General features: G+C 31.0%; 1 protein-coding gene across 1 annotated transcript in view; it reads left to right on the forward strand.

Annotated features, from left to right (window-relative positions):
- The first annotated feature begins 309 nt into the window (after positions 1-309).
- Positions 310-20,189, forward strand: part of LOC111635202 (glucose dehydrogenase [FAD, quinone]-like) — a 43,335-nt gene continuing 23,455 nt past the window's right edge. Inside the window, exon 1 of the mRNA XM_023380100.1 lies at positions 310-562. Within this exon, the coding sequence (XP_023235868.1) occupies positions 430-562 (133 nt within the window). The 5' untranslated portion in view covers positions 310-429. The remainder of the gene's footprint in view (positions 563-20,189) is intronic.

The raw sequence follows: 20,189 nt of genomic DNA on the forward strand, positions 1-20,189 counted from the left end.
GTACAACTGTAAAAACGTAAAAGTGTAAAGTGTTATCAACAGTGGTGTTGTTGCGGTTACAATAAATGTGGGTTCGCACCGCGTGGATTATAGAAGTCGGTTTTACGTGACGTCGGTCACGCGTGTCCTCGTTATCTACCTTGACAACGATTCAGTTTATATCCGAAAGACGAGTATTAATGGAAACTCTGACGATCTTTCCTTTTCGATCAGTCGTACATAAATAGCCCGGGGGTTAGCAAACAGGTTTTAACCTGACGTCGATGTATCTGTACCTGTCGGTCAAGTTCAAGGTACGGTTCTCGTCTTCTTAGTTAGGTGTTCGTCTGATTCCGAGGTCGACGTGCCTCGTCGTATATCCGTAATGGTTCCTTCATCACTGTATTCTTGCCAAAAGCGTGCTCTCGTGCAGTGTCCGATGTGACAAGTATGCCTATACCTAGTCTATCGAATTTCATACCTTCTATAGTACCACTCGCTGCTATCATTTACCTACACGTGTCGGAATGGAGTGTACCTTTGAGCACCGAAACTTGGGATTATGAATACGATTATATAATTGGTAAGTGGTTTATTTATTTATTTAATTAAATTATAGTAAAGACTGGGAAGGTTTTTCGGCGTAATTCTAATTAAGGTGTTAATTATCGAACAGTTTTCGGAGGGCCGATGCATATTCGGGGTATAAATTGCCTGTTGTAGATTTAGTATTAAGTTTAAATGGAAAATATTTATGTTTTTATCATAAAAATCAATCCCGAGCTGTATAAAATTAAGAAAAATCACCCGAAAATGTATTTAAAAACTGCAAATATGTAGGTTAAATTCTACTTGGGAGGGTAGCAATCAATTGATGTAGGCACGTTCAATCGTTTTTTTTTAATTTTTTAAATAAATTTAGAAAGTAAAAACGAAACGAGACAGTTATTTTCATCAATAAAGTAAGGAAAATTATGAAATAAAATAGATTTTTAATTCGATTTAATGTATAATTTCCGTTCGGCTTCGTAGTTTAGGAAAGACGGTGAGAAATTCCACTTTCGTGACGTCACGTAAACGTTCACGCTTCCCAAGTACGCGCTCGCCGGTTATTTTTAACTTCGTTAAAGAAATTATCTAACGGAGTGAAAATCAGCCATTTGGAAAAAATGTAATTTAGATGATTGCTGCTGTTATAATTGTCAGTGACAAGCCTTTGTATAGAGAAGAATTACGATTTGTTCAATTCAAATTTGTATCAGAGCATTTTTCCCTTATGAAATGACCGGTTTTTGGAGTATTCTGGATAATTTAGTCACGACGTGAGCCCCAAAAAATGAGATAAACGAAGAGTTTTAGCCAAGGAGTAACCTGTGATAAGGGGTGGAGTAGCTTATACTAACACACGAAAATAGCGCACGTTGTAAGCATTATCAGTGAAAAAATTTACATATATTTTTTCTTTTAAGAGTGCTTATTTATTATCGTAACGCTACGTCATTAGTCGGTTACGTATATTTAATAGAGAATAATTTTTTTCGTCATAACGTGACTTACATGAACTTCTGTGTAAACTCTCTTCACGAAGTTCTTATAAAACCGGAATTTCCTCAAAGACACGAATATAATTTGCATTTTCCCATTTACGATCGATTCAAATGACGTTTTTTGTGAAGAAAAAATAATAATTTGTATACGTAATAATCGAGTGAAAACAGCGGAAGGGTAAATTTTTGCACGTGTTCTGCTTCGATCGTCGTAATTATGCTGGTGAAGGTCGCTATGACTTGACACACAAATGAAAATCAACGGGCGTAACTGCTCGATAATGTTTTTACTTATTACAAAGCCAAACGAAGGAAATAACGGAATGTTACGCTTGGAAAATGCATGGAAAATTTGCGAAGTAACGTTGCTCAATAGAAGTTTGTTAGCGAGCAGGAAGACAGTTTTTCCTATACGTTTCCTGTGTTTCTCGTTCCTCTACGATATAGGTTACTTGGAACCATTCTTCTTCTCATCCCTCTCGATTCCAGGTTATTAAAAAAATGCTATTTTTCAACGTTTATAAATTAAATTAGCCTACTACTACGAGAAAGTGTTATGATCTTTTTTTTAAGCGTTTCTCATACTTTCTTATGAAACTAACTTCAGTTTTGAAGCGGTAAGTTCAAAGTTTATTTAACAAATTTCTTCAAATGATAAAAGAAATTATTTTTTGTAGGGCCATTAATTAAATTTTCAACAATTTTCTGAAGTGTATTTACCTTTGCCATTGTTAGACAGAGAAATAAAATGCCACTTACTAGGCTAATTTTATATACTATTAGGCCTATACAAATACATTAATGTTTTTTTTCTTGCAGAACTATCAGAATTTTCAATAGATTAAAGAATATTTCTTTCTTTTTTTGGTAAAGAACTGCTATTGTTATTTTAGAGGATGCTTCAGAACGAAACCTCATTATTTCTTCAAGCAAACTAGTTCTTTCAACATAGTTATGTGATCACGAGTAGTTGATATTTCCGGATACAAAACATCATATTTAAATTATTCAACCTGAAAGCTAAAGTTTAAAAATGTTCTAATCAGATAATTAGTCTTAATTAAGATTATAATAAAATTAATTACGTATTACTTAAGAAAGTTAAACTTATATCATCAAGCAGAAACATACAGTTTGCCTTATACATCTTTTTCTGGGTAGTCCCTATACACCGTTATGTATCAAAGTATAAAGATGGATCAATAAGTAATCAGTCAAAAACGACAGCATGGCTGGTTGCCCCTGCTGATTACTTATTAATGCACCCTTATATGTTTGAATTACTCCAATATAAAAGACATAGGGTTAGATTTATGCATAAATCAAACAAACTATACCTTAGGGCCTCACATTTAATGGAAGAGGAAAGACTAGGCCACAAGTTATAATCTAGCTTCAAGTAGTGTTTTTTTACCATATCTTATCTTCCTCGTTGATAATGATGAGCATAATATGCTAAAGAGAGATAAAGCATATGGAAAAAAGATTACAACCATGCTACATTTTAATCTTGATTAAAGAAGTTCCTATCTGACTTAAACAATGAAAAATCTATTCATTGCATTTGTAAGCTAATAGAAAATACATAGAACAGAAATAAAAAATAAAAGAAATATATGTAAAGGTATGCTGTAGATGAGGTTAGTGAAGAAACTAATGACATTTAGGCGTATGTTTAATGTTATTCCATTATAAAAAGAGAGAGAGAGAGAGAGAGAGAGCATATCTCCGGCATTGAAAAATAGTACTGTAATTTGAATGTAATGAGAATTTACTGGTAAATTTGCTATATTATTAGGCCCATATACTGGGTGATTACAATTAATGTATTCGTATAGGCCTAAATATCTCTCTGGATAACATCAATGATGAGCCAAGATGAAGATCCAAAGATCGAAGTGCCACAATTCAAAAGTGCCACAGTGGCGAGTTTTGGCACTGTTCTGAAACTTCACCGTACTAAATTTCAGGACAGTATCAAAACTCATCACTATGACACTTTTCGCGATTTGTATCCGAAACACAATTGTAAATTTTAGCTCCGGCCGCATTTAAAGAGTGTGGTTTATCGAAGATATTTTGCAAATTTGGCAATCTTAAAAGACAATATCGCTCTGCACGTAAGAAACATCACAGAGAATTAATTACGGTTTGCCGTTGAACACATTGTTAATCGCCTTCAGGTTTTACACCTTTAGAATAGGAAACACATTGAGTATTATTCTCTGCATGGTTAAGATCTTTGTATACCACAAGTGTCTTGCACGGATAAAATGTTCTTTGCTAGCAGCTCCGAAAGTACTAAAATTGAGAGGTTTTGGTACTAATATGCTTTATATAATGCCCTGAAATGTCACTATATCAAATTTAGCTGCATTTTGACTCTCAAGACAGCGTTCAATAGGGGTATACATCAATTACCATCACCCGATATAAATTTAATTTATTCATGCAAGTACTGTACATTTCAAGTTAGGCTTTACATGAGTAAGTTACATATTTTTATTCATTTTCTTTTATTAAACAGTAGTTTATATTATAAAAGAAGCATGTTTGGTTTAGTTACATATAATATAAAACCCAACTAGCCTACAATTGTATAATATTGTGCTTAGAACTTACACATGATATATTCATTTAGAAACATGACAAAGTATTAAATTAATGGATCTATTTTTCGTCAAATTTAATCTCGAAGCAAAGAAAATCAGGCCAACAATGTAACTTTAAATACGGTTATTTTAGCTAATAACTGCGATAAGTTTATAGAAACGACTTGAAAGATTTATCGTTTCATTCAGTTTTAGAATATCGATGATAAAGGACTACAAAAATTATTGAAATTATGAGACTGAGAGGATCGAGAACAGCAGATGCCTTAGTTAACCATAATGAGATACAACCCCAAAACCTATAAATATTTATTTAGGCTCATAGTAATGTACAGTATTTAACAGTATAAAAATCTATAAAAGCGTTCGATTAAATCTTGGAAAAGTACACCTTACTGGTTTGTAGCCATAAAAACAAGTTGACATACAAACAATTAACATATTTGTTTTTGAATTAATAAATAAAAGTCTATCGTGACCTATCCCCATTACCTTGTAAATTGCCTACACCACGACTAGTTTTAAAATATACGACGACTACGACTAACCTCGATATAAACACTGTCATTGTGTCATGATTCTGGTTACTCGCGAATTATATTTTATAAATAAAATTACGGCTTTCAATAAAATTTAAAAGGGGTCTTTAAATGAAATTATATATAAACATTTATTTAATTTATGTATTAAATTTCAGAAAGTAATTTTGTTATTGTTTTCAAGAAAATGCGTGAAAAGAAGAAAAGAATTCTAATTTCCTCGCTAGAAATCCTCGTAGTGAATCTCGTAGAACAATCTACATATTTCTATATATATATTTACACTAGGGTTTTTTAAATTATACGCATTTTCATTATTGATTTGCCTGTTATTCTTACTTCAAGCCTTGTCCATTAGTGACAGAGCGAACCTACGACGTGAACAGTGCTCGTGGGTTTGCTCTTCGCCAACAGCTGGCCACGTGCAGTTTACATAGGAATCAGTTTCTCTCAGGAGGCATCCCTCTTGGCAAATTGCCCGTGTGTGGCCTTGTCTTATTCCATCAATTCTATTTGAAGCATGTTTACTTTCGTTATATTAATTAGGAACTTATCTTTAATTAATAATTAACTAAATAAACACTAAATAACGTACCAAAGAAAACAACTAAATCGGCTATTAATTAAATGTATTCAATTCTTAAAGCTCAGTTTTTAACTTATGAATGAATATATCTTTCATTAACAAGAAATCTGTATCTTAAATATTCAATAAATTATTTTAAATCTAGTTATTTATTATAAATTTTCAGACAAAAATTCAAATTTCATCGCTTGACTTCATAAGAATTTCAAAAATAAAAATAATAATATATAAATAAAAATTCATCAATTTCTTAGGAGAGTAAAAATTTTGAGAAGTTTCTTACAGTAAATATACTTAATTTTAAGATTTAAATCTTAAAATTTATAAATTATTAAAATATTTACACACTGGAAGAAAGATAAACGAATTTTCATGTAAACGAGTAAGTTTGTACGCGTGACACATCACAGTTCGATGGATTCACGTGGTCGTATGTCGCGCTCCACCAATCAACAGATTTGCTTGACCAAATACATATAAATTTCTAAAACTAATAATTGCAAATATGAATTTATAAAATCCTGTATGTTTAAACTTTATCTAGAAACAAAAATGAACATCTTATCGTTAATATGTTGGCCTGTATTCCGTCTGGTATGTTGTAAAATATATTTGTGAGATGCTACAATTATTAATCATATGCAATTCACTTTCTATTCCTGCTCTATGAGTAAGAATAGAAAATATATATTATACATACACACTTACTCAAACATAAATGCAAACAAACACATACATACACATATTTACATACCATTGGTACATATCATATACCAATGGTATATACTTTATACCATTGGTAACAGTACTTCAAAGACCTGTTTATAATAAGATTAAATTCGTTTTTTCTGAATTTTTCTAACTAATATAACAATTTTAAAATAATTATTCATAAGAAATTCTTCAAATATTTTATCGTTCTTGTCTTGTTAAGCGGTGGGGAAAATTACGGCCGCTAGAATAGTAAATGGCGCCGTTTACAATTGAGACAATTTTGGATATCTTCTGCTCATTGTATTTCGTCAACACTTCCCCTTTTACGTTTGTCAACGTCAATACTAGCTGACGTCAAGTGCATCACCCCAGAGGTCAGTCACACTATTTGCATCACTACTGTCTTTGAGGCTCACTTTCTTATCAAGTCACGTGTTTTGACACAGTTGACTCTCTTTCAGTCCCATCTATCAGTTCTTTAAACCCGTTTCCACCCCTCTTCCCTCATATTATGTCAACTTTCCATTTGTCTTTCCTATATTTATATACTATATATTTATCTACACTAAAATTAGGGAATATATTTTATATTAAATTAAATTTTTACTGTCTATGAATATTTATAATTTGATAGAACCGATAAATTATTATTTATTCTATGATGATTTCAAAATAGTTCAACATTCATCATTTTCTAAAATCGGTTTTATCAATAAAAAAAGCTGTAAATACGCATAAATAATAAAGAATAAATATTAAACTTTAATATAAAATTTATTATTATTATTATTTAATTTATTGGGAAAATATAGTGTAGCTTAAAAGTCAGTTAACTGCGTGTTCTAGGTGCAGTTGTAAATGTTAATCTTGAACTGAGTTAAGGACAATGTAACAAGTTTGTAACGAGGAAACACAAACGTATATTATTTAATTAATTAAGAGGACTATTTGGTTTTTGTAATGATTAACTGATTTTTAGAACACCCTCATGGACCATTCTAAAAAGAGATAATAATAATAATAATAATCTGAATTTTTAACTAATTACCTTCAGAAGGATTTCAGCAAACCTTTATATAGAAAGAGTTAAAAATAAAAAACCGCTCATAAAGCGCCAGTGAATAGTTATGAAGGAATCTTTCCCATAAATATTAGAGACCCTTTAGTAAATTAACTACTAAACTGTTTTACATTGCAAATAACGTCGTTATCACCAAAATCTCAAGCTTGAACTTTTTTTGTGTACTGTACTTTAGTTTAGTGCCACACTCGATTTAGTGTCAATTGTTGGCGGTAAATCGAAGTTAGATCGTAGTCATATTTTTAAAATTTTTACACGGTTTCTTAATTAAAAATTAAGAAATTATCAGAAAAATAAGCTTGTAACGATTGTAAATAGTGCATAAAATACCATTAAATATACGATTTTATGCCAATTTGTATACGTTTAATTCGTTCTAATTCTGTGGTCGAGATTCTTGAGCTTATCAAGGTTTATAAATCAACACCAGTTTGCATGGATGCAACACTTGATTTTTCAATTATTTGAGTATTTTTATTCTATTCAGGTTTATATGAAGAAGTCTAGCACATAATTTGGAGGTGTTTTGGACATAAAGAAACGTAAGATCTCCACTTTTTTATACCATATGACACGGAGGTTATAATGAAAAATCGGGAGTAAAAATTAACTATTCGTAAAATAAATATTCAAAAAATTAAATGTTTATATAGCTAAAGTCTGTATTTTTTAAATACGGATAATGTTAGACACGTAATCCTTTAAAACCCGGAGACTCCGGGTCAAACCTAGACAGGTGGCAACTCTAAAGAGGCCTGAAAATTTGCTATTTTATACAAAAACAAGTGATAAAAATTAAAATTACTGTTGAATAATGGTAAAAAAGTCTATTATTTATTTATTTACTGCTTGTCTTTATATATTTTTACTGCATTCAGAGAGGGGAGAGGTTTGTGATCCGCGCTCAATCTCACTTTTTTCATTCTCTACCCGTGCATAAAAGTTTTAAATATATCATAGAGAATATGCTTAAAATTGAAAATTATATGATTTTCAATCAAATTATTTCTTCCATTTGTAAAATTAAGTATAAAAATGTTGGGCCCGTCTTTCATCACCCGGAAATCCATTGTGGGCCTGCACAACCCACGATGGTCTTGGAGAAAGGCCTCACAGGGCGTAACGAGTATAAATAAATAAATAAAAATTGATGCATAAATGATCCACAAGAGTTGAAAAGAAGAGACTGAATATTTTAATAGTTTCTCATCTTAAAAGATATTCTTCCAGTGTAAGATTAGGGTTGGATTTAAATTAATGGGATATAGCAACGCAACACGTGGGCAATATGACAAGGAGGAGTGAGTTCCAGGACGACTTTGTATAGAAAATTGGCCCTATTTAGGTGTTAGACACGTCTTGGGAGATTTTATAGGGGAGGAAATTGCTGCCTATTTAGGTCTTAGGCACATGTATTATTTTGTTTTCCAGATACAGTTGTAAATAGCAATCATAAACTGAGCAATCATAAATAGCAATCATAATCATATACTCTACAATTTAATTTAATTAATTTAAATTTATAAACAAACTTGAGAAACATTAATACAAGCGCTCTTATAAGAAATTGTACTTGATAATTTTATTCTTCTATTTATTAGAAATTCTATTAATAGATGCATATTAAAAGAATTTTAATAATAAAATTGTATGCTTTATTGATTCTGAAGAAGTTTTCAGTTTTTTAACGTCTGGAAAGTCGTCTGTTTGTCTGTACGTATGAATAATTTGTAACCTGTTTTGTCTCTATCGTTTCATTCACAAGTTCATCTTTCTATATAAAAATTAAAAAATCTCTATTTATAAAAGGAATCTTGGTGATCTTCAGGCTTTTCTTCAATATGTTCATAATATCGTAAGTGCATTTTGTATGATATTATTCTATATTAATTCCTGCTAGTTTAACTCTTGAATGGACCTGCCTCTCATCGAAAAACTTCCTCCTTGGCAAATCCCCCATGTATTGAGTTGCCTTATCTCATCAATCTATCCATTCATCCTAAGCGATTAAGGCGTTAGCCTACTGCTCTACGGAATCTTGTTTCGAAAACCCCAAGTAAGGGTAATGAAGGAGAGTCCGTGGCTGGGCTAAGTGCCTAACCAGAAAAACTCGGCGTATTTCTTTTTTGGCGGCTAATTCGTGCTTCGGACTACCTCATCGTCTTCGAAGGAGTTGGAGCTTGGGACAGACGAGAGAGAGGTGAAGCTCCGGAAAGGGTAAGGTGGAAACGGGAACGGAGGGTCAGAAGAAACTGTGGGTCTTTTGTGAAGAAGATGGACTCTTGATTAATTTAGAAATCTTAAGCAGTGGGAAGAGTCTGTAGTGGATTTCAGAAGATATTCTAGATGGAGAACCTGGGTCCTCTCCAGCATGGTCTTCAAGCCTACTGAACTAACGTCACATCTCTTCTGCGTGACTTAGTTTTCAAGGTTCGGCACGGACATCAGTTAAGTGCGATGGAGTAGTTGTCACCTCTATAAATGATACATCGGTTCTGTATATAAATCTTCTCAGTTATTTGTTAATAAGCCATACAATATTTGTAATGTTATCATTTGGTGGAAACTTCCCGAAAAGAATACGCAGCACACATAGCACGAGAAGCTTTCGGCTGAACTTCAAATTTTTACTGCTTTAAAAATTTGGGTGAAGTTTCACTCAAATTTTTATTTTGGCCTCTCCTAAATTTTCAATGATGGATGTTCAGTAAAACTTTTCGGATGTTTAGAACCTCCTTCTCACCACCCGGGTTCGGCCAGGCAATGAGCCTGATAAAATACCTTCTTAGTGCTCATAGGACGAAAATAGTTTAGAAATAAATAAGTGCAGTTCTATGTTATATTATTTGAAGAGAATTAAGATCACTTGTGATTAACAAAGTTAAATATGTACAATTTTCTTCTTCATCATCAAGAATAAAATTTATCGCTTCCTCATTTTTTGATAATCATCTTCACAGTTTTATTGATACTTATTTTCATCTAAATAGTTCCTCATATAAGTAATTTGATCATTAAATTATTTATATCTTACTTGTTAGTTTATATCAGTTACTAGGACAATGTCATTAACATATTTTATACGGCTTACATATCTGTTGAACATATGATTCCATTCTTTACTAGTTATGTTACTGTTATAGTTTGTAAAAGGTGAAAAGATAGGATGATTTAAGCTACCCTTGAGTTATTTTACGAGTAATTACTTTGTTACACTATATTATTGCATAGTTTATGAGAAAATATTTGATTTCCGTGTCAAATAACTATTTGCATTAACATTCCGATTAACTTATCTCTATTAAAGAAATGAAAATTTTCCTTAAAATATGTAAAATAACAGCATAAATAGCATTAAGCTATTCTTTGAATTGTATAGTATTACTATTCTAAACTAAGATCCAGTAACTAAGAATCGTTCATAAGTTTATTCAATTTCATTTTGAATGGCCTGGGAGGATAATACCAGTGAACACACGCCTGGCAAAATGGCTGGCCACGCGGAGTTTTTCGGGCATTTTAAAGATTTGTAAAATATGAAAAATGTAATTAGCCTGTATTTTGTAAATACAAATTAATATCTTGTTTTCTAATTGCTATTAGTGCAGATTCGACCACTCTTAACAGAAATCTGTTAGAAAGTTGTCCCCACTTCTCTAGTGTTGTATATATTACTTATTTGCCAAACCACCTTAAGTTTACTTTGTTTATTTATTTTGTTTATTATATTATGTTGCATTTTATAACTTCTTAAATAATTTTATAAATTATCATTGTTTGAAATTCTAGCGTTATGACTATTGTTTCCAGCATGATAGACCCATCTATAAACGAGTACCAAACACGGGTAGTTTGGTCGCGGGTTCTTATCTGAGCAAGGATTGGCTAAGTGAAGTATTTTGGGTTTTCTTTAAGTCTCTATCACCTAAATAGAGGCTATTTTCTTATAGAAAGTCCTTCTGATAGGCACCCCTTCTTGGCAGATATCCATGTGTTGAATCCAAGAGGAGATACCCTCCTTTGCATGTGAGCATGTATTGCGTTATTACCTTTTTATTGATGTGTTGCAGCTTTTTTAAATTGGAGGTAAAACCTACATAGTCACTAGCATATCCCATATTCTCCAGGATTTTGAAGATATATGAATGCTATATATGAATACTCAAGGCAGATCCAAGGGGGACCAAGAAACGTGCCTCTTGCCGTTTATCACAGAATTTTACTCAATTACCTCAGAATTATAGTACTCTATAAAGCTTAAAGTGAAAATTATTCATATTTTTTAGCTTATTTATTAAATATTAGCAATAAATTCCCGAAAATTTAGTCAATTCGCACGTTTTCTACCTTGAAAAGAGAGGTTTTCGCTTGATAACATAGAATAAAATGAATGAATATTTTAATAAATCGATTTTTTTTATTTAGTAAATAATTATAATAATTTTATTTATAATCTTCTGAAAACTTGCATTATTTTTGTTTTTATTACTTTTTTTCATTGTATTTTAGGAACTATTAATGCACAAAAAACTCAGAAAATTGACCTACATAAGTAAATAAGCGTTAAATGATAATATAAATTTCAATGATATAATGGATATAGAATTTAAGATAATACCTATAATTATTTAAGAATGTTTACGCTAAATAATTTCAATTAACTTATATATTCGAAAACAAATGAAGAAAAAAGATGTGTAATTGTAAGAAATTGCATTATAATTTACTTATGTTTTTATTTATTTCTTGGAATTTCTTGGTATTTTTAACTATTATCTTCTAATACTTAAAAAAACACTGTAGACCCCAGTTTTACGACCACTTTCTTAAAATCTCCGCTTTACAACTAATATAAATTTTCGATTTTGCATTTAAATACTACTTTTGTCCATCTTAATGTGATATTGTTTAGTTTAAATTGCATAATCTCAATTTGAGACACGGAGAATATGAAAATATAAAAACTCGCTTTACGACGGTTTTCCAGAATGGTTTGATGGTATGTGGCAACGCAACACATGTGCATGTGTAATCTACCAAGAAGTTATTCCTCTCTAGAGGACTTTCTACAAGAATGTTGGCCTTATTTTGGCGAAAAAAACTCAAAAAATGTCGTCACTAGCTCGTTGGTTAGTGCACGAACCCGCGCATTTAGTGATTTTTTATCCACCCACTGATGGGAAGTTGTCCAGGATAGTTTGTACGCAAACTTAATTTATAATGTAAACAAATAATTTGCATATCCATTTTTATTATAGATTCATTTAATAATTTTAATATAAAAACAATGCCAGAAGGTAGTGCTATTACATAATCATAAGATCATCTGATTAAACCAACGAATGTATTTTTGGGTCAATAGGATGCCAATTTAACGAGATGGATATCGAGCAATTGATGTCAACATTAAATACATTTTCCACTTTAATAATCCAATTCGTTTCCTAGAAAACTCGTCGTAAATCGAGCCATTCCGCTTTTCGTGGACTGTGTTGTGTACTGTACATCGGTCGTAAAACGAGGGGTTTACTAGATAGGTCGAAGGAACCGCTCAAAGTTTTGCTTTTAACATATAAATAACTATATTTATAAAGAATTAAACTTGAAAATCATCATTAAAAGTTTAAAATTATTAATAAAGTGCATACACAATGATCCGAAACTATTGTATTTAACATAAGATTTGATTTGATGAAGATCTGACAAAGGGATGGATTTTGAGGAAATTCTTCTAAGGAAGCTGGCCCTTATTTATGTGTTAGACACGTGAAGAAATCCGAAAAGTTCACGTGATCACGCAACCAGCTGCCAGTGTTCAGTGGTTTATCCACTGTGTCATATTTCAGATAAGGAAGTCATAGCGAATTCCATTTTAGAATTTAAATGCTTGTATGTTTTTATGAAATGCTGTTTCAGAGATAAACAAGATAAATTTTGATGACTTTTATAAAATATGTGTAGTATATGCACGACTTTAACTGTTAAGAAGACGAAACACTGCTGAAGAGATTCAAAATAATTATTATATTTTATTTCAAATAATGCCTCGTGTAAGGGGGACATTCCGAATAAATATAGTAATTTTCTTCGCTTGCGTAAAGCACATAAATCATATAAACAGGAACTGTTTCCATCAGATTTTATGCAATTTTTCTTTTATTCTAGAACAGTCTTTTGTTAAAAAATATTATGATTATATACACGACGTTTGGGATTATCTGTGCTTATAATCTTTTTTGGGAATCATTTATATGCGTTTTAAATCTTCAATATTGCAAAAAAGAAAATTGAATCACATATAGAAAACAAGATATAGTCCTCTGGATATCTTGTTATATCACATTGATAATTAAATAGGCTGTCTTCAACTGATAACGAACATGGTTCCTCAAAAAACTTAGTATAACACCAATGTTTTAAGTGTGTTTTATATGGCACACTTTGAGACAAACATATTCGTAAAAATTACTTAATACTGTATGTATATTCCATGTAAAGAAATTGATTTAACTATGATAGAGAAGCCATGTAAAGATAAGGTTAAATTAGACATTTTGCTTTTAATAAAAATTAAACAAATTCTGTAATAACGTATGAAAGAAGACATTGAGGAATTTTTTATGTTCTACGACATGTAAAATTCAGGTTATGCTAAGATATACTAATAAGATACATTCAGTTAATTTGCAATATGTTTGATAAATGAAGAAGATAATAATAATTTTCATAAATGTATATAGTTATTAAAGTATATTTAAGGAAAGAAATTCCTCCCTCTTAGCAAAGATCCCAGGTATTGCAGTTATTGCAGTCTTATTCTATCGATCCAATCCAACTTTAGCCAGTGTTTTTAAATAAATAAACATCGATATAGTTTCAAAAATTATAACTATTAATAATAATGATCCGTTATATATAATTTTAAAAATTATTCTAAACCTTAAATTAAATTCCTTCAAAGATGCCACAACCTTAAACCTATCAACAAATGTTGCGGGTTCGTTTCCTATAAAGTAAAAGTTTCTATAAAATCTGATCGAACTTTTAATTAAAATTCGTATATTTGTATGTTTAAATATGCTTTTAATATAGTCTCTATAATTTTCTTCTGTAGTATAAAGTCAACTCCCAAAAGAACCAGTTAAGGACCAACCGCTCGTAGTCAGTATCCGTACTCAAAAGAAATATTCATTAATCTTTTGTAAAAATCTCCCTATTTATCAATATTAAAAAATGTTATTTTTAGTCTTGGTTTCATCTATGCAATTGCCACTGTTCTATAGTTTGCTTAATGTGTAGATTCGAATGGAGTGGTGGTATAAGGTAAAGCAACACTTAAGCGATCTTCCAGAGGGAGGTACCTCCCGACAGAACTTTTATGAGAAAGTGTTGCCTATTTAGGTGTTAGTTGATAAGTTATGGCAACGCAACACTTGGACGATCTGCCTAGGGTGATGCCTTCCGGGAAGTTTTTTAAGGGAAACTGGTCCCTATTTAGGCGTTACAGACATGGAAAAAACCCGGAAAACTCCATGCGGCCAGCCCGTCCGAGTGAGGTGCGAACCCACGACCGAACTCCCAGTGTTCAAGGTACAAAGACCGCTTGGCCACTGGTGGCGCGCGTTTAAATGTTAGACACGTAAAGAAAATTCAGAAAACTTCAGGTGGCCAGCCGGATGATCAGGAGCAAACGCGCCTCCAAATAGCAGTGTTTGAAGGCTTTTATTCGCTTGGCCACTGGTGGGGTACTCTGCTGCAACGTGTTTAAAATTACTGTATTCCAATCGACACTATAAACTCTCAGGTCTTCTATAAATTTATTGCACCGTTATTTGTGTCATTTATTAGAATATACTTAATCATAATCTTGAAGAGTCAAAAGCCTTACATTCTAATTAATTGAGCTGTTATATAAAAATTGAAACAATTCACAACACTGCAAAGGATTTTTATTCTCTTATCAATTCAAATAACATACAAATATATGTTTTATAGAATTATTTAAGCTGGAAGATCTCGTCATTTCCAAAAATTATATTTTTTAATCACTTGGTCAGTAGAAGCGAATTAACCTTATAATGTAATACCTGTAACTTTAGGCGGTTAGAGTTTGTACTTTTAAATATGCTTTTGTATGACTAAACACGTACTTGTTTATGTAATAAATGCAATTAGAATTTAATAAAAGGAATTAATAATTGTTATAATAATACACAAGCAATTCATTTTAAATCGTTATTTGAGCTGAAAAAATATAATTTCGTTTAATGCCACCAGAGGGCGATTGTTCGATAGTTCTGTACATTCTTGTTTTTAATTCTATAGCTTTGTTAGCATTTTCACCACCAGAGACCATACTATATGAAATTTTATATCTATTGTTATAATTAATAGAAACTTTTAATTTATTGATTTATTTAATAATTTTTACATTGAAAATAACTAAATTCATTTTTTATTCTAAATTTTTAATATAAAATTAACAATGTTAAATTTATATTTATTTAAGCAATTACGTGATAACTGAAGCCATTTTGAAAAGTGTCCCTTCTGAGAAATCTATAAAAATTACATTAAAAAAAGTATTTTAAATTATTTGCTATTTTTATATTAAATAAAATATTTTATTAAAATTTAAAAATTCATTTACTGAGGCGGGTCCCACATTAATTAATTAATTACGCGTGCAGTTTAAAGGGGGCGTGAAAGTACATCGTTGAACACGATGGGGAGGAAGGAGGAGCCATTGTTTACGTAGACTTTTTCTTTAGAGCAGTTTTAGTAGTGGCATATTATATGTCTATTTAATAGTCGTGTGAGCAAATATGCAGAAAATTTTTGCCATGTTTTTCAATGTCGGGGGAGTCTATGAACTAGCGTACACGTAATTAAAGGGGAGGAAGTTTGCTAAAATTACATCATTATGAGTAAACAGTGAGGGAGGTGGCTCAAATTCCGTATACTTAATTAATGAACGGCCCCTATTGGCAATAAATTAATCAATGATTTAAACTAAATTTATTGAAAATACTAAAAAGAGAAACGTATTTAATGGATTAATTTTCCCAGAATTTTCAATTTTAAAAACGATATTTTATTCCTGATATTAAATCCTTGTCTTACATCTTTGTTAATGTATACGTTAATAAAATGCAGGTCGCCCGGATGCTGTGCAGCGAAGCGTTGGTTAGAATGCGCCTTGGGGAGATCCGGGTTGAATTTATCCTTTACTTCATAATTTATCGTGGATAGTAAGAATCGGGCATCGTTTTCAATTCTTCACTTATGCTGATGGATTCCATTGCGGGTCACGCGCTCGTAATGGATATAATTGTGGCCTGCCATAACTCACTAGGACTAGTGTAATTGTGCTGGCCACAATTACTACTGTACATTCATGCCTATTTTTGCTAAATTTTAATAGAAAGTTGATCGACGTTTAGATACTGTAGTACTGCCTTTAATGAAGGTCAAATACAGGTGTATTTCTAGTGAAATTGTCTGCTCATAAGAGAAACAAGCGGAACACAGGTCAAGAGTAGTCAGCACCCATAATAGAGCCTCCACAGTAGAATACAACGACGAGTAAGTAGGTTACGAGCCCTTCCCATTAGAGTAATGAAAACTGTACACATGTGAAGTTTTAAATGTTATAACTACTGTACAGTACATAAATACAGCCAAACTGGCGAGAACATAAAAAAATTGCCGTTATTTAGAAATAATTTTGTATGTATTTCAAAAAGAAACATTCCTGAAAAAATTTCCGCCGTTTAGAGATGGCCGTCATTGAATGTTTGACTATGATAACATATAAAAACTTAGCCATATAAATGACCTTTGACCAATTCAGTAATAGAGATTTTTATTTTATTGTTGTGTAACCTCATTTTAATGGCCATTATAGAAACAAAGGTTTTACTTACACGTCACGTTCGTAGCAACATTTGGCAAATAATTCTCACATATTATCACATGACCTATTCATTGTAAACTATATTTCAGGGTGTGGCTTAGATATGTCTAACCATCAACTTTGAATGCGTAATTTACAAAAACAGCAACTGTAATTTGTATAAAATTGCAAATAAAAAATTAAATAGAATCATATTTTTTTCAACTATGAGTTGTTACATTTATTTCTGCGAATCTTTTTAAAATGGAGTCTAAGTTATAACAGAATTTTATATAAATATATATTTAATAATAAAAACACTGACCACAAGTAATTTGTTTTTTTACAACGCTAATTTATTGAATTCCAGTAAAAAGGGATGTGATGGAGGGTCACTTGTACTGTAATTTTTGCTATCTTTTAATATTTTTTATTACATTTTGCATGTAATTTATATCTTTATACAGAAATGTTGTCTCCTATTAATTTTTCTCTTTTAACTTCTATAAATAAACTACTCTTTATAAAATATCTAAAAAATAAGAAAATTGTATCTAAATATAATTATTTTCTTTTGTTCAAATTAATTTAAAATAAGTAATAAATGCAGAAATTATATATATATTTAATACACATTGAGTTGACGTTATCAGCTCAATAAAAATAAGTTTTTAAAATTGTGAGAACATTTTACTGAACTCAACTCTATATTAGGGAAAAATAATTGTTTAGTTACTAAATTTACTCTTTTCGTTTATCTCAGTTAATATAGATTTAAGGAAATAAAGCCAATAGAAATATATTTTTCCAATTTTAGAAATGTAATAAGATAAAATATGAAAATGTATATCATATAACTCCCATGGTACCTTCAATTGTATTGCATCCTGCACTGGCATATATTAGAAAACAAGGAAAGGTATTAATTCTTTTTTAATTTTTTAATCCTTTTAACTAAACTATTAGGTGTTAACATACACACAGTAGCCGAGTGAATAAAACCACTTCACGCTATAAGTTGGTGGCGTGCTCGCGCCTGGCTAATGAGCTAGCCAAGTAGAGTTTTCCAAATTTCTTCACGTGTCTAACAATTAAAGAGGAGCTAATTTTCCATAGAAAGTCCTCCTGGAAGGCATAAATTCATCCCCTTGATAAATTAACCACGTGTTATATTATATTCCCCATCACTCTTCTTAACATTTGTAATTTCTTATGAATTGATCTAGAAACGTTATAAACTTTATTTAACCTTNTATTTATAGGTGATATTTATAAAATAATTTATGTAACTAATGTCCTATACATGGGTTTTTTAAATTCGCTATATACCTACGAATAAACTGATACCAATTTTTCTTTTAGACACAAATACTGAGTTGAGACATATCGACCTGAATACCTCTAACTTCTAGTAATTACGAAGAAAATGACGAGATTGTAAAATTGAATGCTTTCTTACGAACCAAGTTATTCAAAAATAAAACAATTAATGATTGAATTATATTCCTAATGTAACACTTAAAATTGCAATATATGTGCATACATATCCACGTGAAAATTTCAGTTACATGCACTGCTATATGCAATATTGGACTTTCAATTTGAAATAATTGTAGGCTTATAAATTTCCACTGTCGTCCGTTCGTCTGTTTGTCTTTCCATAATCTCAAGAACTGAGTTAGAAAGATGAAAGACGAGACCAAATGTGGAAAGCTTAGGAGCAGAAGGACCCGATTAGCTATATAAGAACTTCCAATACAAATTGGAAATCAGGTTATTTATTTCAAATCTTCCCCTGAAAGCAGTTAATAGATGACCGGCACGACTCTATTGTTAAAGAAAAAGTATTCTATATAGAGACAATCCACTACTAATTTGAGATGGAGAGCATATATTTTAAATGAAATGATTTAAAAATATGATTAAAAATTGAAGTTCGGCTTTTGTGACGATGTTACAATAAATATATGCTCGTATATCATTACAAATGAGTAAACGCTTTTATTAATTAATTATATATTTAATGTGGAAGTTGATAGAAATGTTTCGTTCCCAACTGATTTCATGAACTCTGCTATATTGGCACATTTTGATGCTTCATGGGTTCCAAGAGAATTTGAATTAGGGGGCTCTATGTATAGTGTTGACTTGACTTCAGACATTTTTTTGGGGGGAAATGTTTTTGGAAAAATATTTTTTTTTTAAATAAAAGATTGGTTTGCGACCCCAAGAAATTTTTATCCTTTTTGCCCATAGGATAATGCGTTACTATATAAAGGAATCTTTTCTGAGCATCATTTTTAAAAAGTATTTAAAATATACATTATTGAACAACCTTAATTTGAATCAAAATCGAATTTATATCGAGATTCCAACAGGAACCTCGATATAAATACGATTTGGCATTCCATATCATGGCATTTAAGAAAAAAAGATCTTGCATGGACATACAAATCCTTTCCTTAATAATTAAAAAAATGGTAAAAGAAATTGTCTTAGCTTAACGAGTTATATAACTATAAATTGCATGTTTAGACGGGAAAAGAAACAATGACCCAGACGAAAAAATCCGCTGAACCCGAATTTTTTTTTGTTTGGTTCATTGTTTCTTTGTACTTTTGTTGTGTCTGTTGGCTCCGGGTAAGAAAGGAACTCACGTCTTTCAAATTCATGTCGAACACATTAGCCGTTTATACTACCAGCATTTCCTCTCATCTTTTAAAAAAGTATTTAACCTTGCCTTAGGAAACTTAATGTTAATCATATATGTTCAACAACCTAACCTAGTAGAACCTGTGCATTCCTTGTCGTGATGCTTCTTNCAAATTCATGTCGAACACATTAGCCGTTTATACTACCAGCATTTCCTCTCATCTTTTAAAAAAGTATTTAACCTTGCCTTAGGAAACTTAATGTTAATCATATATGTTCAACAACCTAACCTAGTAGAACCTGTGCATTCCTTGTCGTGAGGCTTCTTTTAAAAGTTAATTTCCACGTAATTACTCCGTAAAAATATTTAAAAAAATTTTTTTGTGTTGAAAATAAGTTAACATGACGACATAATTTCATTATATTCATAAAGGAACAAAATTAAAATAACAGACAATTAATTCTTAAAATTAATGAATTTTGACCGTTCTATTAAGAAAATAACTAAAAATGTTTGCGACACAATACATATGTAAGGAATTGATTGGATTGGATTGAGGAATTAAAGCAATGATTCACTTGGG

Source organism: Centruroides sculpturatus, unplaced genomic scaffold (genome assembly GCF_000671375.1).
Source record: "Centruroides sculpturatus isolate CEXI.00-Female unplaced genomic scaffold, Cexi_2.0 scaffold902, whole genome shotgun sequence".
NCBI classification, from domain to species: Eukaryota; Metazoa; Arthropoda; class Arachnida; order Scorpiones; family Buthidae; genus Centruroides; species Centruroides sculpturatus.